The 24,436-nt window shown below is 41.7% G+C and overlaps 1 protein-coding gene across 9 annotated transcripts in view; it reads left to right on the plus strand.

Moving 5' to 3' along the window:
- LOC137423404 (roundabout homolog 2) overlaps nucleotides 1–24,436 on the plus strand; it is a 409,307-nt gene that overhangs the window by 207,807 nt on the left and 177,064 nt on the right. For all 9 annotated transcript variants that reach the window (XM_068110526.2, XM_068110534.2, XM_068110527.2 and 6 more), the window contains exons 5-7: nucleotides 3,000–3,138; nucleotides 6,018–6,145; nucleotides 7,624–7,748. In XM_068110526.2, coding sequence (XP_067966627.1) covers nucleotides 3,000–3,138; nucleotides 6,018–6,145; nucleotides 7,624–7,748 — 392 coding nt within the window. The remainder of the gene's footprint in view (nucleotides 1–2,999; nucleotides 3,139–6,017; nucleotides 6,146–7,623; nucleotides 7,749–24,436) is intronic.

Here is a 24,436-nt window from a genome sequence, read left to right on the forward strand (position 1 = left end):
TTTAAAACAAGCCCATGCCTCTGCGTCGACGTGTGGTGAGGAGAGCGTAGCAAGCTGATCCATGCTTTAATATGCTCTCTTTTGTCAGGGAAAGATGAAATATAATATGTTGTGTCATTGCATGTATTATCTGCTCAGGAATATAAATTGCTAACTGCATTAATGCCAAAAATGATGGGCTGTCTTGTTTCTTGTTTGCTGCACGTCATTCATGTTCCATATTTATATGTCCTTGATGCAGAAGCTTGGGATGAATTGAGAAATACATTGAGAGAAAGGAAATTTAATTTGGGAGGATAAAATTGAAAACATTATTGTGTCCGAAATTTGGAGACCAAAAGATGAAAAAGTTTGGGAGGAGATGGAAGTAAGGATAGAGGATTGGAGAATAATACTAAAAAAAGATAGAGGATATTATGATGGCCAAATTCCACCATTCTTGTACATATAGTATGTAGATAACATCTCAGCCAACAATCAACAAGGCTGGCTAAGTTACATGTGTCGTTACATGTGTTGTTGCATATTGTTACGGCCCAGGGATCGGGTCTACTATGAGGGGGTTAGCCTCCATTCCCTCCCGAACTTATCGGACCTACAGCTGCCGCACACGAATAACTTCGTACTTTGGCAAGTTGCGAACCAGCAACTATGAATGGCAATTGGTCCGTCGCGTGATCGCAGGGTCCATCGTCTAACTCCGCTTACCTGTACCACGTGATGGTTTCAATCGGGGAATATACTATATGTACCCTCCGATGGTGTACCACTTTCTTTTGTTCCTGGGTGGAAATTTAGACGGCCGAGCAACCGTTGGTACCCGCCGGGCTCACGCTAATTTTGTTACAGCCGATTGCTACTCTGGGTGCAAACAATGATGAACCAATGGAAGAAAAAACATTCACGGAAAGAGAGAAAGGAAACGTTTAACGATTCGATTTATTTACAAGTATTTACAGTGCAACTTATTGATAGGAAAGAAAAAGAGACAAGAAGCAGAAACTTAGCTTATTCTACGCCTTATCACGATTACAACAAATAAACACAACAAGGGCACCCAGCACACATTCACGGTGGAGGGGAGGGAAAAATAAACGTTGGGAACCTGTTAGCGAAGCGGTCACGATCCTACCAGATGCTTCTCCTTGCGACGCCTTTTGTCTCGTCCTCACCAACGAGCGCATGGCCGGCAAACGGCAGTCCCCAACACGAGCAGGTAAAGAACGTCGGGAACTTGGCAGAGCGAGTGCGTCGGGAACCATGCAGGGAAGAGTGCCAGGGATACATGGAGTAAGCATGTTGTGATCACGTGCAGGGTAAAGAGTACGTTGTGGCCACATGCAGAAAGTGAGTGTTGTGCACACGTGTGCCAAGACTGTGTCTGGCAGTCAGCAGAGAGCAATGAATACGTGCAAATCAAGCAAAGTCCAAGGCGAAGAGGATAATGCAGGCATGTTCTGAGGCCTACAGTATCCAGAGCGAAGAGGGGAATGCCAAAAAAAAGTGTTGAATGCACGATGTCCCAAGCCAAGAGAGAAGCAAACAGGTGCTGAATGAACAAAGTCCAAAGCGAAGAGTGAATCCAAACACGGGTGCATACAACAAGGTTCAATGCAAAAAAGAGAGTATCCAAACATGTCTGTGCATCCAACAAGGTCCAGAGAGAGAGAGAGAGAGAGAGAGAGAGACAGAGAGAGAGAGAGAGAGAGAGAGAGAGAGAGAGAGAGAGAGAGAGAGAAGAGAAAGAGAAAGAGAAAGAGAAAGAGAAAGAGAAAGAGAAAGAGAAAGAGAGAAAGAAAGAAAAAGAGTCCAACAAGGTCCAATGCAAAAGAGAGAGTGTATCCAAATAATGTGCACCCAACAAGGTCCAATGTGAAAGAGAGCAAAGCACGTGTAGAATGGCCTTTTGTCCACCCTCACCGCGGGTATTCGAGGGTGTCCTGGCTCCCGATTTATGGAGCCCGTCACTCCGCCCCACTAGCTCTCTCGAAGGAACTCAGGCCCTGATTGGTGCATATCCCCTATGAGAGGAGGACTTGTCTTTCCTTTCCCCAACACATGACATACTAACCCAAAATAAGGGGAAGGGCTAAGATAATGGTCTGCTATGAAATAACTATTCTATGGGACCTGTATGGTGGTTTCCATTACTTTTTAGTGGTTTCCCAAAACCACAACAATATGTTGGCAGAGTTACATGTGTTGTTGCATGTGTTGCAGAGTTACATGTGTCGTTGCTTGTGCTGGTAGAGTAATATGTTGCTGCATGTGTTGGCAGAGTTACATGTGTTCTTTCATGTGTTGGCAGAGTTACATGTGTTGTTTCATGTGTTGCAGAGTTACATGTGTCGTTGCTTGTGCTGGTAGAGTAATATGTTGCTGCATGTGTTGGCAGAGTTACATGTGTTCTTTCATGTGTTGGCAGAGTTACATGTGTTGTTTCATGTGTTGGCAAAGTTATGTGTTGATGCATTTATTGGCAGAGTTAGAGTTACCTGTGTCATTGCTTGTGCTGGCAAAGTAACATGTTGCTGCATGTGTTGGTAGAGTTACATGTGTTGTTTCATGTGTTGGCAAAGTTATGTGTTGTTGCATGTATTGGTAGAGTTACATATGTTGTTGTATGTGTTGCAGAGTTATATATGTCATTGCCTGTGTTGGTAGAGTAACGTGTTGTTGCATGTGTTGGCAGTTACATGTCTCATTGCATGTGTTGGCTGAGTTACATATGTCATTGCATGTGTTGACAGTTGCATGTGTCATTGCTTGTGTTGGCAATTACATGTGTCATTGCATGTGTTGGCTGAGTTACATATGTCATTGCATGTGTTGGCAGAGTTACATGTGGTATTGCATGTGTTGGCAGAGTTGCATGTGTTGTGGTGTGTGTTGGCATAGTTACATGTGTTGTGTGTTGGCAGAGTTACATGTGTCGTTGCATGAGTTGGCAGAGTTACATGTGTTGGCAGAGTTACATATGTCGTTACATGTGTTGGCAGAGCGGCCAAAGATTTTGAAGCGGCCATCCAATCTCGTGGCACTTGCTGCATCTGAGGCCGAGTTTCATTGTGAGGTGATCGGTGATCCACCACCAACTGTAAGTTGGTACAAAGATGATGAAGAATTACCCAAGGGCAGGTGAGACCTGGCTGCTCCACACATGTCTTCATTTTCTTCCGTTACCGCTCTGCCTTTGACCCCAAATACTATCATCCCATAATTTTTCTGTAATCAAATTTACTTTTGATTCCTTTTTTATTTACAAAAATTGGATTGAACCTGATAATCTATGCTCTTATTTGTATTTACCCAACAAATTGCTTTCTTTTGCGGCTACATTGAGATTGCTTCTGCAAAGAAGTCCATTATGTGAAAAGACAAAATGACATCTGCACTGTTTGTAGCACTCTTATTATGGTGAAACTGTTAGTAATATTTCCAAACAGGTAAAAGCAAACAGAAAAATGAAACTAAACATGTAATTATAACCAGACTCTGTGTTATAATCATTAGAGCGTCTGCTCTGTGTCTGGAAGGTCGGGGGTTCTACCCCTGGCCCAATCATACCAAAGACTAAAAATGGTACGTGCTGCTCCCATGCTTGATGCTCATCATTTTAAAAGTATAGATCATGGCCAAAAAGCATAGGTTGGTAATAATAATGTGGACTATTGATGGGCCCAATTGCCTCTGCCTGTGTCATAGTTCTTTGTATGGGAAGTCTTAATGTTATTATTAACATGGGTGATTGGTTCATAGAAGAACAATCAGATGAAAATAGCACAGCAAATCCAAACTAACCACAGGCTAAAAGGCCTTCGTCCATACCTTCATGGCGTTTTTTTTTTGTTTGTTTTTTGTATACAAGATCGAGGCTCGTGTAAGAGCTAACATTAATGACAAAAAAAACCGGACACATAAGACAAAATAAAGGGAGTGGGAGACAAGATGGGGAGAGAGGAGGAAGCACACAAGTTCAACATTTGAGAGCAGGGACATCGGAAGATCTGTGGGAGGGAGAAGGCTTGGGGGGGAGGAGGCGTGGCAAGGGGGCATGGGAAGGGGGCGTGGGGGATGGAAGAGGTAAAAAAAAAACACATGGACACAGCTAGGACTTCCAGGAAAGAAGTCGGTATTTCAGAAAAGTGGATCTGGGGTGAATTAACAGGGGTAGAAAAGATCAAGGTTTTGGATGGGGGAAGATAAGAGATGGTGGTGAGTTCTGCTCTCCCCTGTGGGCTGGCACTCCAGCATTACATCTATCTCTTCTGAATTCTGTGGAATTTAAACCTCTCAACATCGTTGGTATCTTCCACCATGATGCCAAAACACAAACACTTCCACCATGATCTTGGTGCCCTGCCTGTTTTTTTGTTGTTGTTGTTGTTTTACCACCTCTCCTCTGGTCTACCTCCCTCTGCTGTCTCAGCCGTCCGACCCTCCTCATCTCCTCCAGAATCCATGCTTTCTTCCAATAACCCCTCCTGGTTAAACTCCAAAATCCAAGATTGCTGCAGATCTCCACTATTTTGTTCTTCTCTTCCCCTATTGGTGGAATTTCCTGGAAGTTTTTGCAACTGTCAGTGGGAGAATTACGAGTAGATGAACCATGACTGTCCAATCGCATTATTTCCTCCACAGCTTCAAGCAGACAGCACAGCATCATCTCGTGCCTCCACACCCCACTCTACCCGCAATTCTGTATAGCTCCATTGACACTACCTTACCCTACCATGTTACTAGCAGGTTACTGTCTTTCAATCTCATCCTCTCTCCATCTGCTTTTCCTGTTTGTTAGTCCCCTTGCTGGATGTGTCCCACTCCCACCACTTTGCAGTATGTTACCTTTTTACCCAAAGGTGAAATTCCTGGTGCTCAGTCCCCATTGTACCGTGAGCACACCTTATTGTTTTCGTTGTTTTATTGTGTGCCTTCACCATTTTCACCCATCAGCCAGTGACCTTTTAAAGCCATTGATTACTTCGACTAAGAATAAAGCATCTAATGTGTTCCAGGCCTGAAAACAAAAGCTCAGCCAAATCAGTACAATTAGTGGACATTATACATGGTATCATCCAGCAATATTGATTTTGCTGCACACAGCATGCAAAAGTTATCTGTCCAATAGTTTAGCTCTAAAAGTTCCAGAACTATCTTAAATGTTCCTTTCGGTGAAAACATGGTGTCATATAAGTCAACATCAGAGATGACACCTATACTGCGTGTTTTAACTTATTGGATCACACCTGAAGGTTCAGCCAGGCATGGTGGAATTATACTCTTGCAATAATGTCTGTTGCCCTAAATATTTTCCTTGTGTCAAGGTCAGAGGGGGCTGCATGTGAAGAGAGGTGGGGGCTGTGCGTGAGGGAGTTGTATGCCAGCATTGCTTTTCATGGATATTGAAATACAAATGGCCAGGGCAACGTGGATGAGTGAGTGGAAAGCTTCGGAATCTGATTTGGGAACTTGTGGATCACAGCAGGGAGAGTGAGATGAGAGGGCTTCTCCAAAGGTTGCCAACGTATGAAAACAATGTCCCACCTTGGCCTGGGACATTGAACCTTGTGTCACATGAAGCAAAGAGGGGGATGCTATCTTTCTCCCAAATGGCCCTAAACTATAGAATGCTGAAATTACTGCCGGCTGGTGAAATTACAGGCATCCATTTGTGTCGTGTGGAAATGTTTTGTCATTTAAAAGAGTGGTAGTGACATGAGCATAATGGAATAAAACGAAACACCATGAGGGGTTCGCTTGTCTTCTGTGGCGTTCCTTGTTGCATGTTGTCATGAAACGCATTAGAATGCAATGGGTCATGGAGATGGAAGAAGATGGCTGTGATGTTTTTGAATTGGACCATGAAAAGAGTTTTCCAAAAAGGTTTTGTCCATTGACTGCTATGATTATTGTCTGAAGGCTTTAACCTCCCCCTCGGCCCCTCATCCTCCCCCTTCCTAGCTGGGAAGGGGGGCATTCGCCGGAACTCTGACACATTGTGCTGTCGATGTCTGCAGGTACGAAATTAAGAATGGCCTCACTCTGAGGCTACATTCGGTTCGTGGATCGGATGAGGGTACTTACACTTGTGTGGCGGAGAACCGTGTGGGCAAGACTGAATCATCAGCTTCTCTGGTTGTCCATGGTACACGAGACAACCTTCCACCATTTGAACACCCACACATAGTGAAATTCTTCATTTTAGTTGCATTTCAACTGGTCACTCTTTGTTTCCTCATTTTACTTTGCTTGTGTTTCTTGTTTGTTTGTTGTGTGTTTCCTTTGTGTTCTTTTGTTGTTTTTCACCCAGCCTCTCCACATGGTAAGTGGCCATTTTATTTACCCCAGTTTATTTTTACCATCATCATCTTCATGTATGCATCTTGGGTCATGTGCATGCCCATCATTAGCTCCATTCACTGACTAATATGAATGCTCACACCTCCATCACAGCATCATCCTCGGGCAACCGTATTACTTCTTTGCCGAGCTGTACACCTGTACCTAAAGACAGATATAAATGATGAACACGTGTGAGTGAATTGGCTCAAGAAAAATAAATTGCTGCCACATTCACCTCTGAAATGCCCAGGTCTCCCAGGAGAATATATAGCTTCAACATCCATGATCCCATCTGAAAACTTCTACTAATATTTGTCTTTGCTCCCTGTCCAATTCTCACCTTAAGACATCACTTTAGGGATGACTCGGCCATCACTGATCATTGAGCTTGAGATAGTTAATTCTCTGAACCCATTCCTTATGATGGGTAATCCTTTCACCCGAGTGCCATTTTGATATAACCTGTCTCAAGGAGACATGGAAGTGTAAAGTGAGATGGCAAAATTCATTTTTCTAATGTTTCTGATAGATTGATACAAATTACTCTACAGAATTATGTGTAGGATGCCAAAGTAATATGCAAATGGAGGAGATTTAATGGGATGGAACGAGCAGCATTATTATTATTATTATTATTATTTTGCGCACGAAATGAAATTCATTTCGTCATTTTCCCCCTCGAAGGGCCAGGAAAATGGACCCTGAGAATGTGTATCTTTCATATGTGCTTCAAGCATGTATCTTGAGCACGTGAGTTAATCAGGAGGTCATTTTACCGTGACTCATTAATTACATGGTGATGTTCAGGCAATTAGAGTTGAAGTTGGAGGTTGATACGGAGGCTCCACTTTGCCGCCTATGCCTGGTCGTGCAAGGGATTGGTGAGGCAACTTAGGCATACCTGTAACTGGCTGCTTCACATAGTCCAGGGTTTGATGCAACACCTGGAAACAGAGGGAAATATATAAGCAGAAAAGGAAGCATGGGTAAAGAAAGACAATTAAAAATTCAGTTGCTGCGACTCGCATTTAGTATACGGCAAATCAATAATCAGTGGAAGCAGTTACCGATCATGCAAAGGACGAGCTGATAGATCATTAAAAAGTCTCGATTAATTCAAAATTTCTGTGGTTCGGATGATGTGACAAGGTAAAGAATGTACGACACAGGGAGTGGGGTACACAATAGTTGTCAACTTCGAAAGGATTATGTAAAAATCGATGTGAAAAAAAATGTGCATATAATGCTGATATAAATTATAACTGATTTATTGGGCCCCAGCTCCTCCACAGTTTGTGATGCGCCCACGAGACCAGATTGTGGCGCAAGGGCAGACAGCCAATTTTCTGTGCAAGACAACAGGGAATCCCCAACCTGCCGTCTTCTGGCAGAAGGAAGGCTCTCAGGTAGGCCATTTCGGTGCGCAATGTCAAATGTCATTTGCAAATAGAGGGGGACAGATGAATGATGCATATGTGTGTGCAGCAGTATAATCATACTGCGATCCGAGAAGTGGCTGCTTGTGGGTGTGTTTGTTTGTTTGACTTCCATGCACTCCTGAACAGCTGGGCGGAATGAGTTGAAAACTCAGGCTGTAACTGGGGTGTGCCCAGGAAGGTTTTAGGTGCATGGAAAGAGTACGGATGGATGTCGGATCTAGGGGTGAAAGAAAATTTATAGTCCGGGGGTTCACGGAAGAAGGAGAAGGCATTTAAGTGACTGAAATAACCACAGAACTACCCACTCAACATCACTCGACACATCCTGATGGTGCAGAAGGACTAAGGGATTTGGAAGCGCCGAAAGGAATTACGCCTGTTGTGGAAGTCGGTGTTGATTCTGTGCTGACTGTCAACAAACTGATAACGAGGTGGATCACCGGCTTTAATCCCAAAACTGTCCGGCTTGCAAAATGAAGTGTTGACCAGAAGCGGATAGCCGTCTGAATTAGAGGCTTTTATGTTTTGGGTTTCATTTGTATTGGAAACATGTCACATCAATTAAAAAAACAACTAACAACGTACACTATGCATCAATCGAACTTTCATCGTATACATTGAGAAACTTCTTGAAAATGTCAAAAAAAAAAACATTTCCAAACACCTTGCAACTTCCCTGGAATAAGGATAATTTCAGGAGTTAGGAACAATACCTACTAATGTTTCATACTACAGGAAGTACATGTTCTAGCAGGTAATATCTGACTTCCTCTGACCGGGAAAGAAAAGCCTGGTGTTGGCTTAGCGGTTCGGGTGCCGGCTTGGGATCTGAGGATCCTGGGTTCGAATCCCGCTCGATCGCTGAATTAACGCCAGGGGGGTTGACTCAGCCTGTCATCCTTCCGAGGTCGGCAAATTGAGTACCAGCTCTCTGGTAATTCCCTGCGTGTCTCAAGAGGCGACTAACAGGGTTTGCGGCAGGAAGGTCATCCGGCCATAAAGCATTGCTTCAAAAAAGGGGACCAAGGTGCCCGAAAAAAGGACAACCCCCTGCTCTGCGGGGAAAAATGGCCTCTAAAGGTGGTTCTCTGACTGGGAAAGATATTCATCCTCCACATTGCTTTTGTTCGGAAAATATTGAGCATTTTTCATTTAAAATTGCCCTCTACACCATCAGTCTGAGAGTTTTCTAGTGTCGAAATGGTTATTTGGCATGGAGGAACATGCACATTGTTCCCTTCCTTTCTACTGTTAAATTGCCACGATTTATGCTTGAAAAGTGCAACAGCAATGACGACGACATCACAAACTAACTTTGAACAGACACTGCCTACAAATCTGCAATCGGAAGCCTTGCTGCAAATAAGAGAACAAGCGATCAATTGAGGGAATGAGAAAAATAAATAATAGAAAATTGTGAGTTAAATGAAAGAGGAAGATGCATTGTCTCAGCAGTCAGAGGGCCTTCCTTGCAATCTCAATGCTGTAGGCCCGAAGTCCGATTTCATCGAAACCCTCCCGAGGGGAGCTAAGCTGCAGGTTGTCCAATAAACTGGCAAGTCTTAAAATTGTCTTGGTGATTGCGGTTTTTCCATCAATGAGTCATCTACCTGATTTACGTTCAGATGGAGTGAAGGGGTAAAGGGCAGATATGAAAATGAATGGATTTGATTACGATAGTGGGTAAAGAAACGCACCGTTTTCCTTGTATGCTATATATTGATAGTTCTTGAGCACAATTCTGACACAATGCAACACTTTCCATATGTTGAATGAATTACTAATGAATCAATTATTTAGTTATACAAAATATTCCTTGTGAAGCAACATAAATGAAGCTGGGGTTATTTGGGACAACCCCTCCAGTAGATATTCTTGGCCAAATGAAATATAAATGTGTCAGTAACTTCATTTCATTGCCCAATAATGGTTTCTGGAGGGGATGTCCCAATGGATCTGACTTTATGCTATATACATAGGATAGAAAAGAATAACAAGCAGAAATAAAACCAACTCTTCTGTTTTTTACGGTTTTTTTTATTTCATCCAATATGGCTGCTGGACCACGTGAGCGATTACATCATAAATTTATACTCTCCAATGTAATGGTTGCGTAGATCACGCTCAATAAGTTTCAAACTGATCAGACTAAAGGTTGTCCATGTCGAATTGTGACGTCATAATTTAGGCACCAATGACGTCATCGTTAATGACACTTATTCCCCATGTGGAGTTCTTTACAATGAGCCACGTTTCAATTTTTCCCATGGAGTGGTTTTGGATATAGAGGTGCAACGTTTTTCGGTTTTTCCAAGGTGTCGCCTGTACCGAGTGACCTATGTCGTCATAATTATCATTAAAATATTCTACAGGAGGAAGCGCTCCTACGGTGAAAATTTTGTGTCCATCAGATAAACAGTTTCAGAGAAAAAAATAATTCATCCTGATGGGATGATGGGAGTTTGATGATGATGATGGTGATGGTGATGATGATGATGGGAGATGAGACACCATCAATTGTCAAATTATAACGTCATCATTAAGGCACCGATGACATCATCAGTAACATACCTTATGCCCCATGGGGAGTGCTTGACAATGAGCCACATTTCTATTTTTTCCATTGAGCCGTTTCGGAGATATAGAGGTGCAACGTTTTCGATTTTTCCATGATGGTGCCTGTACCATGTGACCTATGACGTCATAATTGTCATTCAAAAAATTATACAGTTGCTCCTAAGGTCCAACGTTTGTGTCCCTTTGTGAGTTTGTGAGAGAGGGAGGGAGAGCCAAGGGGGAGAGGAGAGGCAGGGAGAGCCAAGGGGGAGAGGAGAGGCAGGGATAGCCAAGGGGGAGAGGAGAGGGAGGGGGAGAGGAGAGGGAGGGGGAGCCGAGGGGGAGGGGAGTGGGTGGGCGTGGTTGAGGAGTGAAGGGGGAGGGTAAATGGCAAGGCATATATGAAGAGCATGCGGAACAGTTGTAGAGGAAGATTTTTTTTTTCATACTGATCAGATCAAGTATTGGACTTGTTGAATTTTGACGTCATAATGAAAGCACCGATGACATCTTCATCAACATATCTTATTCCCCATTGGGAGTTATTGACAATGAGCCTTGTTTCAACTTTTTTCATTGAGCAGTTTGGAAGATAAAGAGGTGTATCGTTTTTCCAAGATGGCGTCCGTACCACGTGCCCTATGACATCATAATTATGAATACAAAAATTATACTGGCGGAGGCACTCCTATGGTAAAATTTCGTGTCAATCGGACCAACGGTTGCTGAGAAAATGAATTTTTAAAATGTAGACACGCCACACGAACGCACGTACGCACCCAAATGCCTAACCCTGCTTTTCACTTCGTGAGCGAAGGGTAACAACATACAGTATAATGACAAAAGTGGATTGACTTTCACAAACAACTTCTAGAAGCTGCAGTATAGTGCTGCCACAGTAATAAATAGCAAAGAACAGAATGAGGCAAAATTAAGTGAAATGAATAATCGTTACATACACACAACCTGACTGTAGGGTAAGGGGTTGGAGCGTCCACTCAGTCTGGGAGGTTAGTGGTTTAAAACGCGGCCGAGTATGTTTAAAACCTATGTTTAAAATCTTATGTTTAAAATTAAAATTTACAAATTTAAAATACTAGGGCATGCCCGTACGTGGGTGCCCGTTCCTTGCCAAAAAAAAAAAAAAACGCTACCCGTACGCTCTACCCCGCCCGTACGCCCGTACGCCCGTAAACAAAAAAAACAACGCTCTTCGCTTCCGCCCTTCGCTCTGGGAGAAATAATGCGCATAAGAAATCGAGAAATTATTATTTTCTCCGGAAGAAATCTAATTACGAACCGTAATGGCGCACGCGCTCGGCTCGGCTCGCAACAACGCGTTCTGTGATTGGCTGCCGGAAGTGAAGTCTTCACTGTCCGGAAGGTCGCAAATCGCAGTTACGATGAATCGCAAATTAGTTTTATTTAGTTTTAAAACATAGTTTAACGGCAACATAGTTTTCCAACGTGAAATAAATGAATACGCTCTCAAATGTGCCGTCCGAGGCAGAGTCTGTTCGCCACGTTCGGCACACGTGATAGCTCGCTGCTCTCTGATTGGTTGAATCGTTTTTTGGACATAGCTCGGTAACTACTTGTCCGATTAATATGAAACCTTGAAAAGGCACATCCTCGGGTCCCCAGCAATATACCTGGCAAGTTTAAAGTATATCGGACCCGTGGTTGTCGAGAAACAGCGGTCACAGACATACATACATACATACATACATACATACATACATACATACATACACACAGAGATTACTGGAATTATAGATAGATATTAATTTTTTTATTTAAAATAATTTTAAAAAATTAAAATTAAAATTAAAATTTTAAAATCTAAAACCCATGTTTAAAACCCGAGTATGTTATATTTGGGTTTAAAACCCAAAGACTCTAGAAATGGTATGTGCTGCTTCCTTGCTTGATGTTCAGCATTTAAAAGGAAAGCGCACGGACAAACAATGCTGGGAAGGCAATGGCAAACCACCCAGTACAACCCTTGCCAATAAACTGCTTTGGTAGCACCAACACTGTAAAGAGCACGGTGCATCAACGTATACATACATACATACATACATACATACATACATACATACATACAGGAAAGCAGGAAAGGAAAAGACAAGAGAGGAAAAAAAGTGGAAGATTAAAAAGAAATCCCAAAAGTCACATGACATGACTTTCCATTTGTAATGATTGCTCACACTTGCATATGATTTGCATACCTGTGAATGTCATTAACAGACAGAGTGTAAATGGTCAAGAGACCCCACATGACTCCGTTTCATAGCGTCATGTCTCAGAAGAAGAAGATCAGGAATGATAATTAATGGACTGTGAGAGCAAATTGGCATCTCCAATCAGGGAATCCTTCCTCTTCTCGACATGATTGTCGCTAAATGAACTGTGGGACACATAATCACGAAGTGGAAGACTACAGACAACGAAAAAAAAAAAAAACTCACCCATCGATTTGGCCAACCATCCAAATTCACCCCAAGAGAGAAGAAAATCCTCTGACTGATTGTGTGTTGTAAAAGACAATCAGGGAGACATTAGGCTGAACTCCATGGTGTGATGAATAAGGATGGAGACTCGTTAGGATGTCAGGCAAGTACCAGTGAAGTTCATGAAACCTAGAGTGGAGATCAGCTGGTATTTGGATGGGAGACCTCCATTGTTGTTGTAGTCTGGGGGTCAAGCTCTCAGTTAATTGGGATAGTATGTTGTTGTTGCATATGCAGCCTGTGGCTGCTGGTTGCATCATTTTTCTGCATTGCCCCCAATTACCAGAGAGCTGGTACTCAATTTGCCGACCTGAGTTGATGACAGGCTTGGTCACCCCCCCCCCCCCCCCCCTGACGTTAATTGAACGACCGGGATTCAAACTCAGGATCCCAAGCCAGCACCCTAACCGTTAAGCCAACACCAGGCTTTTGGGATAGTGTGTAGACGATAAGTACATAGATAGATTATGTGACTGATATGTGAATAAGCCAGAGACATGATGGACCAAATGTCGTAATTGTATATCCTTGACCATATACAGTGGTGCAAAAAGCACCATCATTGATCTTTAGGCCAATGGAAAAATGTCAGATGTTCATTCGAGTCCTGGGATGCAGTTTTGTAGGTACAGGTGGGAATTGAAAGGATAATAGTTTGGCAGAAACCTCGTGAGGTTGCACAACACGTCTGCGTCTGCGCTGGAAGGGGAGTAATGTTTTGCCAAATGTTCTCATTGTATGGACTGGGCACTGATGCATATCCTCTAAAGGGCTACATTGCATTCTGGGACTGAGCATCATTGCTAGCCAAGTGCTGTTGTGCTTCCAAAAATCGCATCAGTGATGGATAATAATTCCAAGACACCTGGACCACGATCCATCATTCAAAAGTGCTTTACGACTATTTGTAGAGCATAGAGCATGGGCATGGGATTTCAAACAACATACCTGGCCATCAAACTTTAACCTCTTTTGTGAGAGAGATTACAGATCATGGAATAGCTGACAACATATGCGGTGATATTGCAGCACGTACAGGGGGAACTGGCAAGCAAGGAATAGGTAATTGGACAAGGAACAAACAGGCAACCTAATAATTCAGGAATATAGAGGCGCCAGAGGAACAAAGGGGATAGGAAGTCGAGGGGTATGTGAGCAGACAGGAAAGGCTGACGAATATGGTGAATGTAGAAAATTGTGGGGGAGCTATAGAGGAGAGTCAGTGAGAAATGAGATAAGTAATATGAATAGGGGATGTCAGGAGATGCCAAGACCGGGTTGGGTTCAAGAGGGATGAATGATGAGGGTAAGTCAGGCAAAACCAGATACGAGGTGGAAGAAAATTGCGAGGCCAAAACCTGTCTGCAGTATAAGAGAAGGGGCCATGCACCTCAGCTTCCTGCTTAGTGGCTCCAATTACCTTCAGGGCCGTGAATTCCACTGCTTCCGGGGACACGATGAGAGATCTGGCTCGAAAGTCCAGATACTCCATGGCACTGCGCATGAAAACTTTGTATATTGTTAGGAGCTGGAAAATGGTCAACAAACGACAGCTCTTCAGAGAATTCATGTTGTTTCCCATGATTGGTCCAGAAAAGCTGATTATGGCAGATATTTGGTCAAAAGAGATCCCAAAAGACCACCTCTATTAGAGCTCGATTGCAGAAGCAAACGGGGAAGTTATCCAGGTAGTCTTTAAATTATGAGACAAAATGAGTGTGTGGGACTTGCAGGTATTGAGATTGCGTATATTTACAATGTGTGATGAGTGGGAGTACTCCATTATGGTCAATAATATACTCTGCTATATTTCTTTTTTCGGTTAGGGTTAGGGTTAGGGTTAGGGTTAGGGCGAAATAGCATTTTGCTTGAGCATCTCCTACATATGATGTACAGTCAGGAAGCAGGATAGCTCAGTTTGTAGTGATAATTATTTTTGTTACAGTACTGATGTCCTCCAAGTGGCGGAGGTAAACCTGACTCCCTCATCTGCATTTAGCCTGTGGACGATAAAGATCCCACAATCGACGTCCCCAAAATAGTGCCGGTTCCGCATTACCTGAGACACATTTCCGGCCTTGGGTTTGTTGTAGGGTTACAATAGGATCTACTGTTCCTTCAAGGAAGAGCAAGGGTGACGATACCCAAATCTTCAGTTGTCCATCTGGACAACATGCCCTGTTTGCAGTTTATTACACTTTGCGGGCTTATCTATCCTTCCGGACTCCTCTACCTGCTAAATACATTATCAGAAGATCTCTTTATCCCCAGTTCCTGGAAAAAAAACTTATGGAAGCTACTGGACCTAATATTGTTATACAATTATTTGTAGAAGTTGACAGTTAAGCTAACATACCCACATGCAAGATGGCTGCCCTGGAAGGGTAATAAGGAAATCTCAATAGAGCAACAATGAAAACTCCATGGCGTGAACTTTCCAGATAAAAAAAAACAAAAAGATTCCTCTGTTTAGAATAGTTTCTTGAATTGAGGCACTTATTCCTTTCAGAGATGGCGACAAGGTGTTGATGTTCTGGAAGCCAGTTAGTCGGCTAATTTCCAGCGCTCGGTTTTTCTCATCTGCTGTCAAACTGATTAATCTTTGCTGTCTTTGCTTCCTTCCTCATTCACCTGATCTGATGTGGTGACGTTTTTGGAGCTTGTTAGCTAATTGTCATTGTCGCTGCTCGGTTTTCCTCGTGCTCTTTCAGACCGATTGCTTTTGTTGTCCTGTCTTCCAGCAATGCTGGACATGAAATATCTCACAGTGGCTTTCGCAACAGTAGGTCATTGTGTGTCCGTACCCTGGCCGAAATGCACATTTCTAACATGATTTGTGAGGCCACTATCGATAGCACAGCCACACCTGATGACCAAAATGATGATTGATAACCAGTCATATCTATGCATTCATTAAATGTATTTCATTAGTCTTTGCTTCCTTTCTCTTTGTCCTGCATATCCTGCACTCATTTATGTATAGTGAAAGGTTTTCTTTGAAATATATTTTTTACCTCCGCCACCGTAGGTGGATGGAGGTTGTTTTCACTACTGTCTGTTTGCTACTTGGCCAAATTTTTTTTTTTTGCAAGTATGTTGATCACTCCGGTTTGTTTGTTTGTTTGTGTGTGTGTGTGTGTGTGTGTGTGTGTGTGTGTGTGTGTGTGTGTGTGTGTGTGTGTGTGTGTGTGTGTGTGTGTGTGTGTGTGTGTGTGTGTGTGTGTGTGTGTGTTTGCTCACTTATACTTGCCTACAGGTCACAGTTTTTAACCGATCTTCACAAAACTTCACCAAATGGTAGAGTACGTAGTTCGACAAAATCCTATATATTTTTGAGGTCAAAAGGTCAAAAGATCAACGTAGGCCAAAGGTCAACCACTTTTTTTCAAATTTCTAAAATCTGCAATTTTCATCCGATTGACTTGAAATTTGAATAGGATTTACATATCGGCTAACTGAATTTAAGCACCAACTATTTTTGAGATCACCGTGGGCCAAAAGGTCAACATCGGCCAAAGGTCAACCACCTTTTTTGAATTTCTAAAATCCTCAATTTTCATCCGATTCACTTGAAATTTGAATGGGATTTACATATCGGCTAAATGAATTCAACCACCAACTATCTTGAGATCAGCGTAGGCCAAAAAGTCAACATAGGCCAAAGGTCAACCACTTTTTTTCAAATTTCTAAAATCCTCAATTTTCATCCGAATGACTTGAAATTTGAATAGGATTTACATATCGGCTAACTGAATTTAACCACCAACTATTTTTGAGATCAGCGTGGGCCAAAAGATCAACATAGGCCAAAGGTCAACCACTTTTTTTCACATTTCTAAAATCCTCAATTTTCATCCGATTGACTTGAAATTTGAATAGGATTTACATATCGGCTAACTGAATTTAAGCACCAACTATTTTTGAGATCAGCGTGGGCCAAAAGGTCAACATAGGCCAAAGGTCAACCACTTTTTTTGAATTTCTAAACTCCTCAATTCTCATCCGATTCACTTGAAAATTGAATGGGATTTACATATCGGCTAAATGAATTCAACCACCAACTATTTTGAGATCAGCGTAGGCCAAAAAGTCAACATAGGCCAAAGGTCAACCACTTTTTTTCAAATTTCTAAAATCCTCAATTTTCATCCGATTGACTTGAAATTTAAATAGGATTTACATATCGGCTAACTGAATTTAACCACCAACTATTTTTGAGATCAGCGTGGGCCAAAAGGTCAACATAGGCCAAAGGTCAACCACTTTTTTTGAATTTCTAAAATCCTCAATTTTCATCCGATTCACTTGAAATTTGAATGGGATTTACATATCGGCTAAATGAATTCAACCACCAACTATTTTGAGATCAGCGTAGGCCAAAAGGTCAACATAGGCCAAAGGTCAACCACTGTTTTTCGAATTTCTAAAATCCTCAATTTTCATCCGATTCACTTGAAATTTGAAAAGGATTTACATATCAGCTTACTGAAACCAACTATTTTTGAGGTCAACATCGGCCAAAAGATCAACATAGGCCACATTTCTAAGATTGTCAATTTTAAACCGATTAACTTAAACTTTGAAGATGATTTGCATAATCAGGTCACTGAATTCAACCACTAATTATTTTTGATGAAGGATGCTGTACTGAGTGCCATGCTACTTTGTTCTGTTTTGCCAAGTGTCACTCTATGAGTGATTTTTAGTCTGTCTGTCTGTCTGTTTGTCTGTGAACAGGAAATCTCAAAAAGTTGTGGACGGATTTAGACTTAATTTAGCGGAGAGGTAGTGTATGTGAGAAGGACTAAATGATTCGATTTCGGGTAAGATCCGGATTCGGATCCGGCTACTAGAATTTTTTAAAGATTCTTCACCATTGGGAGATGGGGCCAAAAACGATACATAGTAGGATATCTTAAAAAGTTGTTGACAGATTTGGACGAAACTTAGTGGACAGGTTGCACATGTGACAAGGAAGAAATGATTCGGTTTTGTTGAAGATTTGAATCCGGATCCATATCAGAGAATTTTAAAGTTATTTTTCACCATTGAGTGATGGGCCTAAAACCGATACATAGCAGGATATTGCAAAAAGTTATGGACTGATTATGACAAAACTTGGTGGACAGGTTGGGAGTGTGACAAGGAATAATTGATTCGATTTTGGTGAAGATCTGAATTTGGATTCGGATACGAGAATTATATAATTTTTTAAGTGATTCTTCACCATTGGGAGTTCGGGCGAAAAGAGATATATAACATAATATTTAAAAAAGTTATGGACGAGTTATGAATAAACTAGGGGGATGAGTTGGTTTGGTGACAAGAACAAGAAGATTCGATTTTGGTTCAGGTCCGAATCCAGATCCGGCCTATCAGTGGGATACAAATCATAAACTGTTCAGCCTGGCGGAGGTATGAGCTCTACCGAGTGCCGTTCTAGTTTATTTTTTGCTTTTGTCATGATTTTAATCCCATTTGGAAATGAACTTCAACTTGCAGTGCAGCAGTTTTTGGAGCTGGGCAGATTGTGGGTGATAGGGAAAGAAATGGGCGGATAGGGAAGTCCCGGAGGTGGCAGGTAAAGGAGGGAGGAAATTGGTGTGGGGATGTCATATCACTTGGAACAGTAACTGCTGGAAATTTGATTGTCGTTGTGCATTCTCTCTTCCCTCAGAAACATCTACTTGATTTAGTGTCCACAAACGGCCCATTTACACCACACCTTAATTGCTAATGGCAATGGCTAGGCAGAACTAAATGGGATGTTCTTGCACGTTCCACTTGCATTTCTACCATCCAATAAGTAACATTTACTTTTACATGTGACAGCACATCTTACTATAATTCACCAAATGTCTGTCCGTCCGTTGCCAGGTACCGCAAAAACGGCTGAACCGATCGCAACGATATTTTGGGTGGGTAATCCTGGGATCCCCTGGTGTAAAATAGGCTATATTGTTTTTCCAATTTTCTAGTTTTTCCAAACACAATGGAATAATATTGACCGATATGAACAGTGATGTGGCTTTTATTGAAATTCTACAAATACTGTTTAGATTTTGATGAGAATTACGAACCTGCAGCGAATCCAGAAGTGGACAGATTTTGGCAATGAGCGGGTTTGATAATATCCCAACACAACCATCATTTAAAACAGTATTTTGTTAAAGTATCAATTGATGATTGGAATCGAGTGAATACAATTATGATTTTGAATTCGTAATTGTGTTCACCCAACCGTACGGAACTTCACACCAGGATTTAAATATTTGTTTGTGTCACGAATGTTGTTAAAAGCTTATTTTTTATATTAATGCTATTTATTTTTTGATTGGAGTTATGCTGTTTGGAATGAAAAAAGAGATATCAACTTCAAGTGAATGACGGAATGCCGTGATGGTTTCTACTTTATAAACTTGAAATTCGCGGATCGCCATATGCAGATTCGCCACGAACCCATGATCGATGTTTCTATACGTGAACGCACCCGTTTGTTTGCGAACGGGTACGTTTTTCATGGAAGTCCTTCACGAACTTGCTGTCCATGTCTGACGTGCGCCTGAAGGTGCTACAGGAATGTGGAATTTATTGGTTTCATGCTTTAGCATTCGCCGTTTCTGCATTGCCTGTTTGCTTCTGGCCTCCCACCCGTGCGTGGCACGGGTACCTCACTCGTGTCTTCTAATACTCCCATCTACCCTGAAACGGAAAATGTGTAAATCACATGTATTTTGGTTTGTTAAAGTAGTTAAATTTTTTTCTTTGCAGAATTTATTGTCCTCGATCCATATAATATTTTTGGTTATTTTTTATATTTTTATATTTTTGGCATATAATATCCATATTTTTGATGATCCTTCATATAATTGATGTGGCAATAGACAGATGACATTATCTCGATGGAGACAAAATCAAATTTAGAGTAAGAAAGCTCCCACCTTCCCCCTCCTCCCCCTATGCCATCCCACTTCATCTCAACATCATTTGCATTTAAACTAAAGAATTAGGAAGAAGATCAACATTTTACACACCATGACAGCTACAATGACAGTTCTCAATAAATATTGACATGTACACTTCGCACATTTGATTAATTAATAGCACATTTGATATATGTGCTGTTGATTAATATTATTTGTGAAAAATAAATGCCCTTGCAGACTTCAGCATTCTCATATTCATCAGTATGAAGCTATGGTAGATTGGTAGAGTTGGTCACAAAATCCAAGATTCTTAGATCGATCGATATCCAACTCAAGGTGTAGTCCAATATTTCATTTATTTAAAAGATAAAGCACCATTAAGTGCCCCAAGTGTTGATTGATGTCCGGTGCCATACAGCAAAGCCATTTATGACTGATTCTTCTTTTCCACTCCCTTCTCACTCTGCTTTCGATTTCATATATTCTCAGATCAAGGACATTCTTGAAAGCCACTTCCTCTACAAACTAATCATAATTCCGAGATGGTTCTATAACCAGAAGACACTAGAAATTGGCTTCGGCAGAACATATAATGAGTATATGAGTTTCTGTAACATAAAATGTCACAGACACTTATATACTTGTAATACAGTGCCTTCAGAAAGTATTCACACCCCTTGACTTTTCACATTTTGTTGTGTTACAGCCTGAATTTAAAATGGGTCAAATTGAGATTTTTTTGTTACTGATCTACACATAATACCCCATTATGTCAAAGTGGAATTTTTTTGCTTTAGGAATTTTTACAAATTATTAAAAATTGAAAAATTTAAATGTCTCGAGTCAATAAGTATTTATCCCCTTTGCTATGAGACTCCAAATTGAGCTCAGGTGCATCCAATTTCCCTTGATCATCCTTGAGATGTCTCTATAGAACTTGATTGGAGTCTACCTGTGGCCAATTCAATTGATTGGGCATGATTAAGAACTAAACACACCTTTCTATATAAGGTCCCACAGATGACAGTGCATGTCAGAGCAAAAACTCTACCATGAAGTCCAAGGAACTGTCTGCCGAACTCTGAGATATAATTGTGAAGATCCATAGATCTGGGAAAGGGTATAAAACAATTTGTAGTGTTGAAAATTCTCACGAGCAAAATGAGCTCCATCATTAAGAAATGAAAAAAATATGGAACTGCCCAGACTCTTCCTAGGGCTGGCCGTCTGACCAGACTGAGCAACTGGGCAAGAAGGACCTCGGTCAGGGAGGTGACCAAGAACCCAATGACCACTGACAGAACTACAGAGTTTTTTGGCTGAGATGTGAGAATGTGCCGGAAGAACAACATTCTCTGCAGCACTTCACAAATCTAGGCTTTATGGGAGAGTGGCCAGATGGAAGCCACTGCTAAGACAAAGGCACATGACAGCACGCTTGGAGTTTGCAAAAAGGCACGTGAAAAACCCAGAGAGCACGAAGCAAACATTCTGTGGTCTGATGAGACGTAAATTGAACTCTGGCCTGAATGCAAAGCGCTACATCTGGTGGAAACCAAACACAGCTCATCACCCATCTAACACCATCCCTACCATGAAGCATGATGGTGGCAGAATCATGCTATGGGGATGCTTTTCAGTGGCAGGGGGTGGGAGACTTGTAAATATAGAGTGAACAATGAATGGAGACAAATGCAGGCAAATCCTTGAGGAGAACCTGCTTCAGAGTGCAAAATACCATAGACTGTGGCAAAGATTTACTTTCCAACAGGACAATGACCCTAAGTATACAGCCAAAGCAACACTGGAATGGCTTCAGAACAAGAATGTGAAAGTCCTTGAGTGGCACAGCCAAAGCCCATACTTGAATCCCATTGAGAATCTGTGGAATGACTTGAATATTGCTGTTCAAGCTCCCCATCCAACTTGACAGAGCTTGAGAAAATCTGGAAGGAAGAATGGGATAAACTCCCCAAATCCCATATGTGCAAAGCCAATACCCAAGAAGACTCAAAGCTGCAATTGCTGCCAAAGACGCTTCGACGAAGTATTGACTCAGGGGGCTGAATACTTATGTAAATTATATATTTCTGTATTTCATTTTCAATTATTTTGTGAACATTTTTACAAACATGTTTTCATTTTGTCATTATATTGGTGGCAAAAAATGTAAATGGAATCCATTTAGGCTGAAACACAACAAAATGTGAAAAAGTCAAGGGGTGTGAATACTTTCTGAAGGCACTGTGCATATGTGATATGTAAATTAATCTATTTGTGTGCATATCTAATTATATTTAGATTAATGCAGTTGGGATTATCCATTTTTGTAGAAAAGGCACAGCCAACCAACAAGTAGAACTACTCCACTAAGTAGAACTCCACTGCAATTTGCATCAATTAAGAAAGAGTAGACAGCCTGAGGCAACATTTCGTTTGTCATCCACAAAGTTCCACAAGACTCCAGTTCCAGCCTGCAGCCATTTTATATCTGATTCGCAACTAATTTTCGGTCACGTGGTGAAGCATTGAAGAACCACCTTTAGAGGCCATTTTCCCCGCAGACCAGGGGTTGGCCTTTTTTGGGCACCGTGGTCCCCTTTTTGAAGCAATGTTTTACAGCCGGATGCACCTTCCTGCCGCCAACCCTATTAGTCGCCTCTTGTGATACAGAGGGAATTACCAGTGAACTGGTACTCAATTTGCCGACCTCGGAAGGATGACAGGCTGAGTCAACCCCCCTGGCGTTAATTCAGCGATCGACCGGGATTAGAACCCAGGATCCTGGGACCCCAAGGCAGCACCCTAACCGCTACGCCAACACCAGGCTTGAAGAATTGAATTTGCGTAAATCGACGCCATCATAATTGTCAGGGCAAATTCCTTCCTACATCGTCGCATGCTGCCCTGAACAATGCTAACATCTTCATGCCCGGGCAGTTGGTTACGATTCATCTACCAATAAATAAGCCTTCACAATGTGCATAAGCTGCACAATCAGAATCTTTGTTTCTTGCATTGAATACTCAATCCTCATTACTGGATCTATTTGTTTGTTGAATTTCCAATCTGTTACACTTGCCCTTCTCATTCTGACCTTGTTGATCTCTCATATTTCTTCGAACATTTATTTTTGGTCTTCAATCGTCCTGTTTCATCTGGGCTTTTTACAAAGCTTTCCCAACAGAGATTTCTTGCTTGAGATATCAATTCATTGCATCCAAAGGTTCGAAGAAAAAGATTGTTATGCATGGAGTTTTCATCTAATGGGCTGTCTTCGCAAGCAAAGCAAAATATACATTTGTGAAAAGGGAGGAAAGTGAAGGGATGGGACTGAAATGGAAATTTGCTGTGCTGAGTTATTCCTGATTAGGAACGTTGCTGCTTCATCCAAGTTAGAATCCACGTCTTCAAAAAAGGCTGATTCTGCAGCAATTATTAAATACCTGACAGCATGCAGCCGAGAAGATTGCCTGCACCATATTGACATTGTGTTTTTCACCACTTTTTAATCAGTCAAGCTGCTCTTTCCTAATACTTCTCCGACGACTTCACCCCACCTCCTCTGGCTGCCAATAGTTTGAAGTTGATGTACCGTGGGCTCACGTAGTGCAACATATTACTCGGTTTGATTGCCACGTGTGCTGACTTGCATTAATGCTCTGTAATTCTAATTAGTTCTAATTGGATCTTGTTGACTGGGCCCATAAAGTCACCGAGAGCTCTAGCCAGGAGTAAGTTGGTGGTTTGAAGAAGATCCTGACTGCTTGACTGTTTGCCAAGGGAAGAGAGAGTTTGGAAACTGGCCAGAGTAGCATTTTGAGCAGGCCTATTATTTGTGGTGGAAAGGGCCACATGTTTGTGCATGCCAGTGGGATAGCCATCGGTATATGAACTTCCAACGTTGGAAAAATTATCTCAGCCACATATTGCATTGCACTGCATGAGTAACGAGTTATGTTATCCATGCAGTCATTATCGTCATTTATTAACAACATAATTTATCAACATTATAAATGTTTGTACATGGCGGTTGGTCGATTCTGCGCTTCTTATGGAATAAGCGATAAGTTGTTAATATTGTTGTTTTTCGGTATTGTGTGTCGTTTTTTTGTAAGATCTCCTATGTTGACATTGCTTGAAGTTGCAGGACTGTTAGTAGCAAATTAGTAAGTAATTGTATTGGTTTTATTTAGAAACTTGTATTACAAGGCCTAATGATTATAGTGGCAGGTCGAGTGTACCTTTTTTAATCCTGGGATTGGATTAGTCTGTGTGCAGAGCAGGTAAAGACAGTTAGTGGAAAAAATGGTTGGGAAATGAGTCGATATAAAGCGCAGGTCAATTGGAGAGCAAAGCGAATAGAGGAAGATTCTAAACGGTGTCATAAATGTTTGATATAGCAGTAGCTGGGATAGTGGAGGAAGGTAGTCTTTGCTGTATGACGTGTGTGGTGAAGGCACACCTGAAGACTGTTATAGATACGTTGAAGTAATCATGCATTGCTACTCTCCAGGAGGTAACTGAGTGCGAGTGTAAAAAAAAATATTGTGGATAAAAGTTACTTTTGTTTTAGTGGGATTCTGCAAAGCATATTGGTGCTGTTGATGGTGTACCAAGTGCAGGTCAGGATAATGGTGGAGAGAGTGTAGCCAGAGGT

The sequence above is a fragment of the Myxine glutinosa genome, chromosome 3 (genome assembly GCF_964187855.1).
Source record: "Myxine glutinosa chromosome 3, kmMyxGlut1.1, whole genome shotgun sequence".
Classification (NCBI taxonomy): Eukaryota; Metazoa; Chordata; class Myxini; order Myxiniformes; family Myxinidae; genus Myxine; species Myxine glutinosa.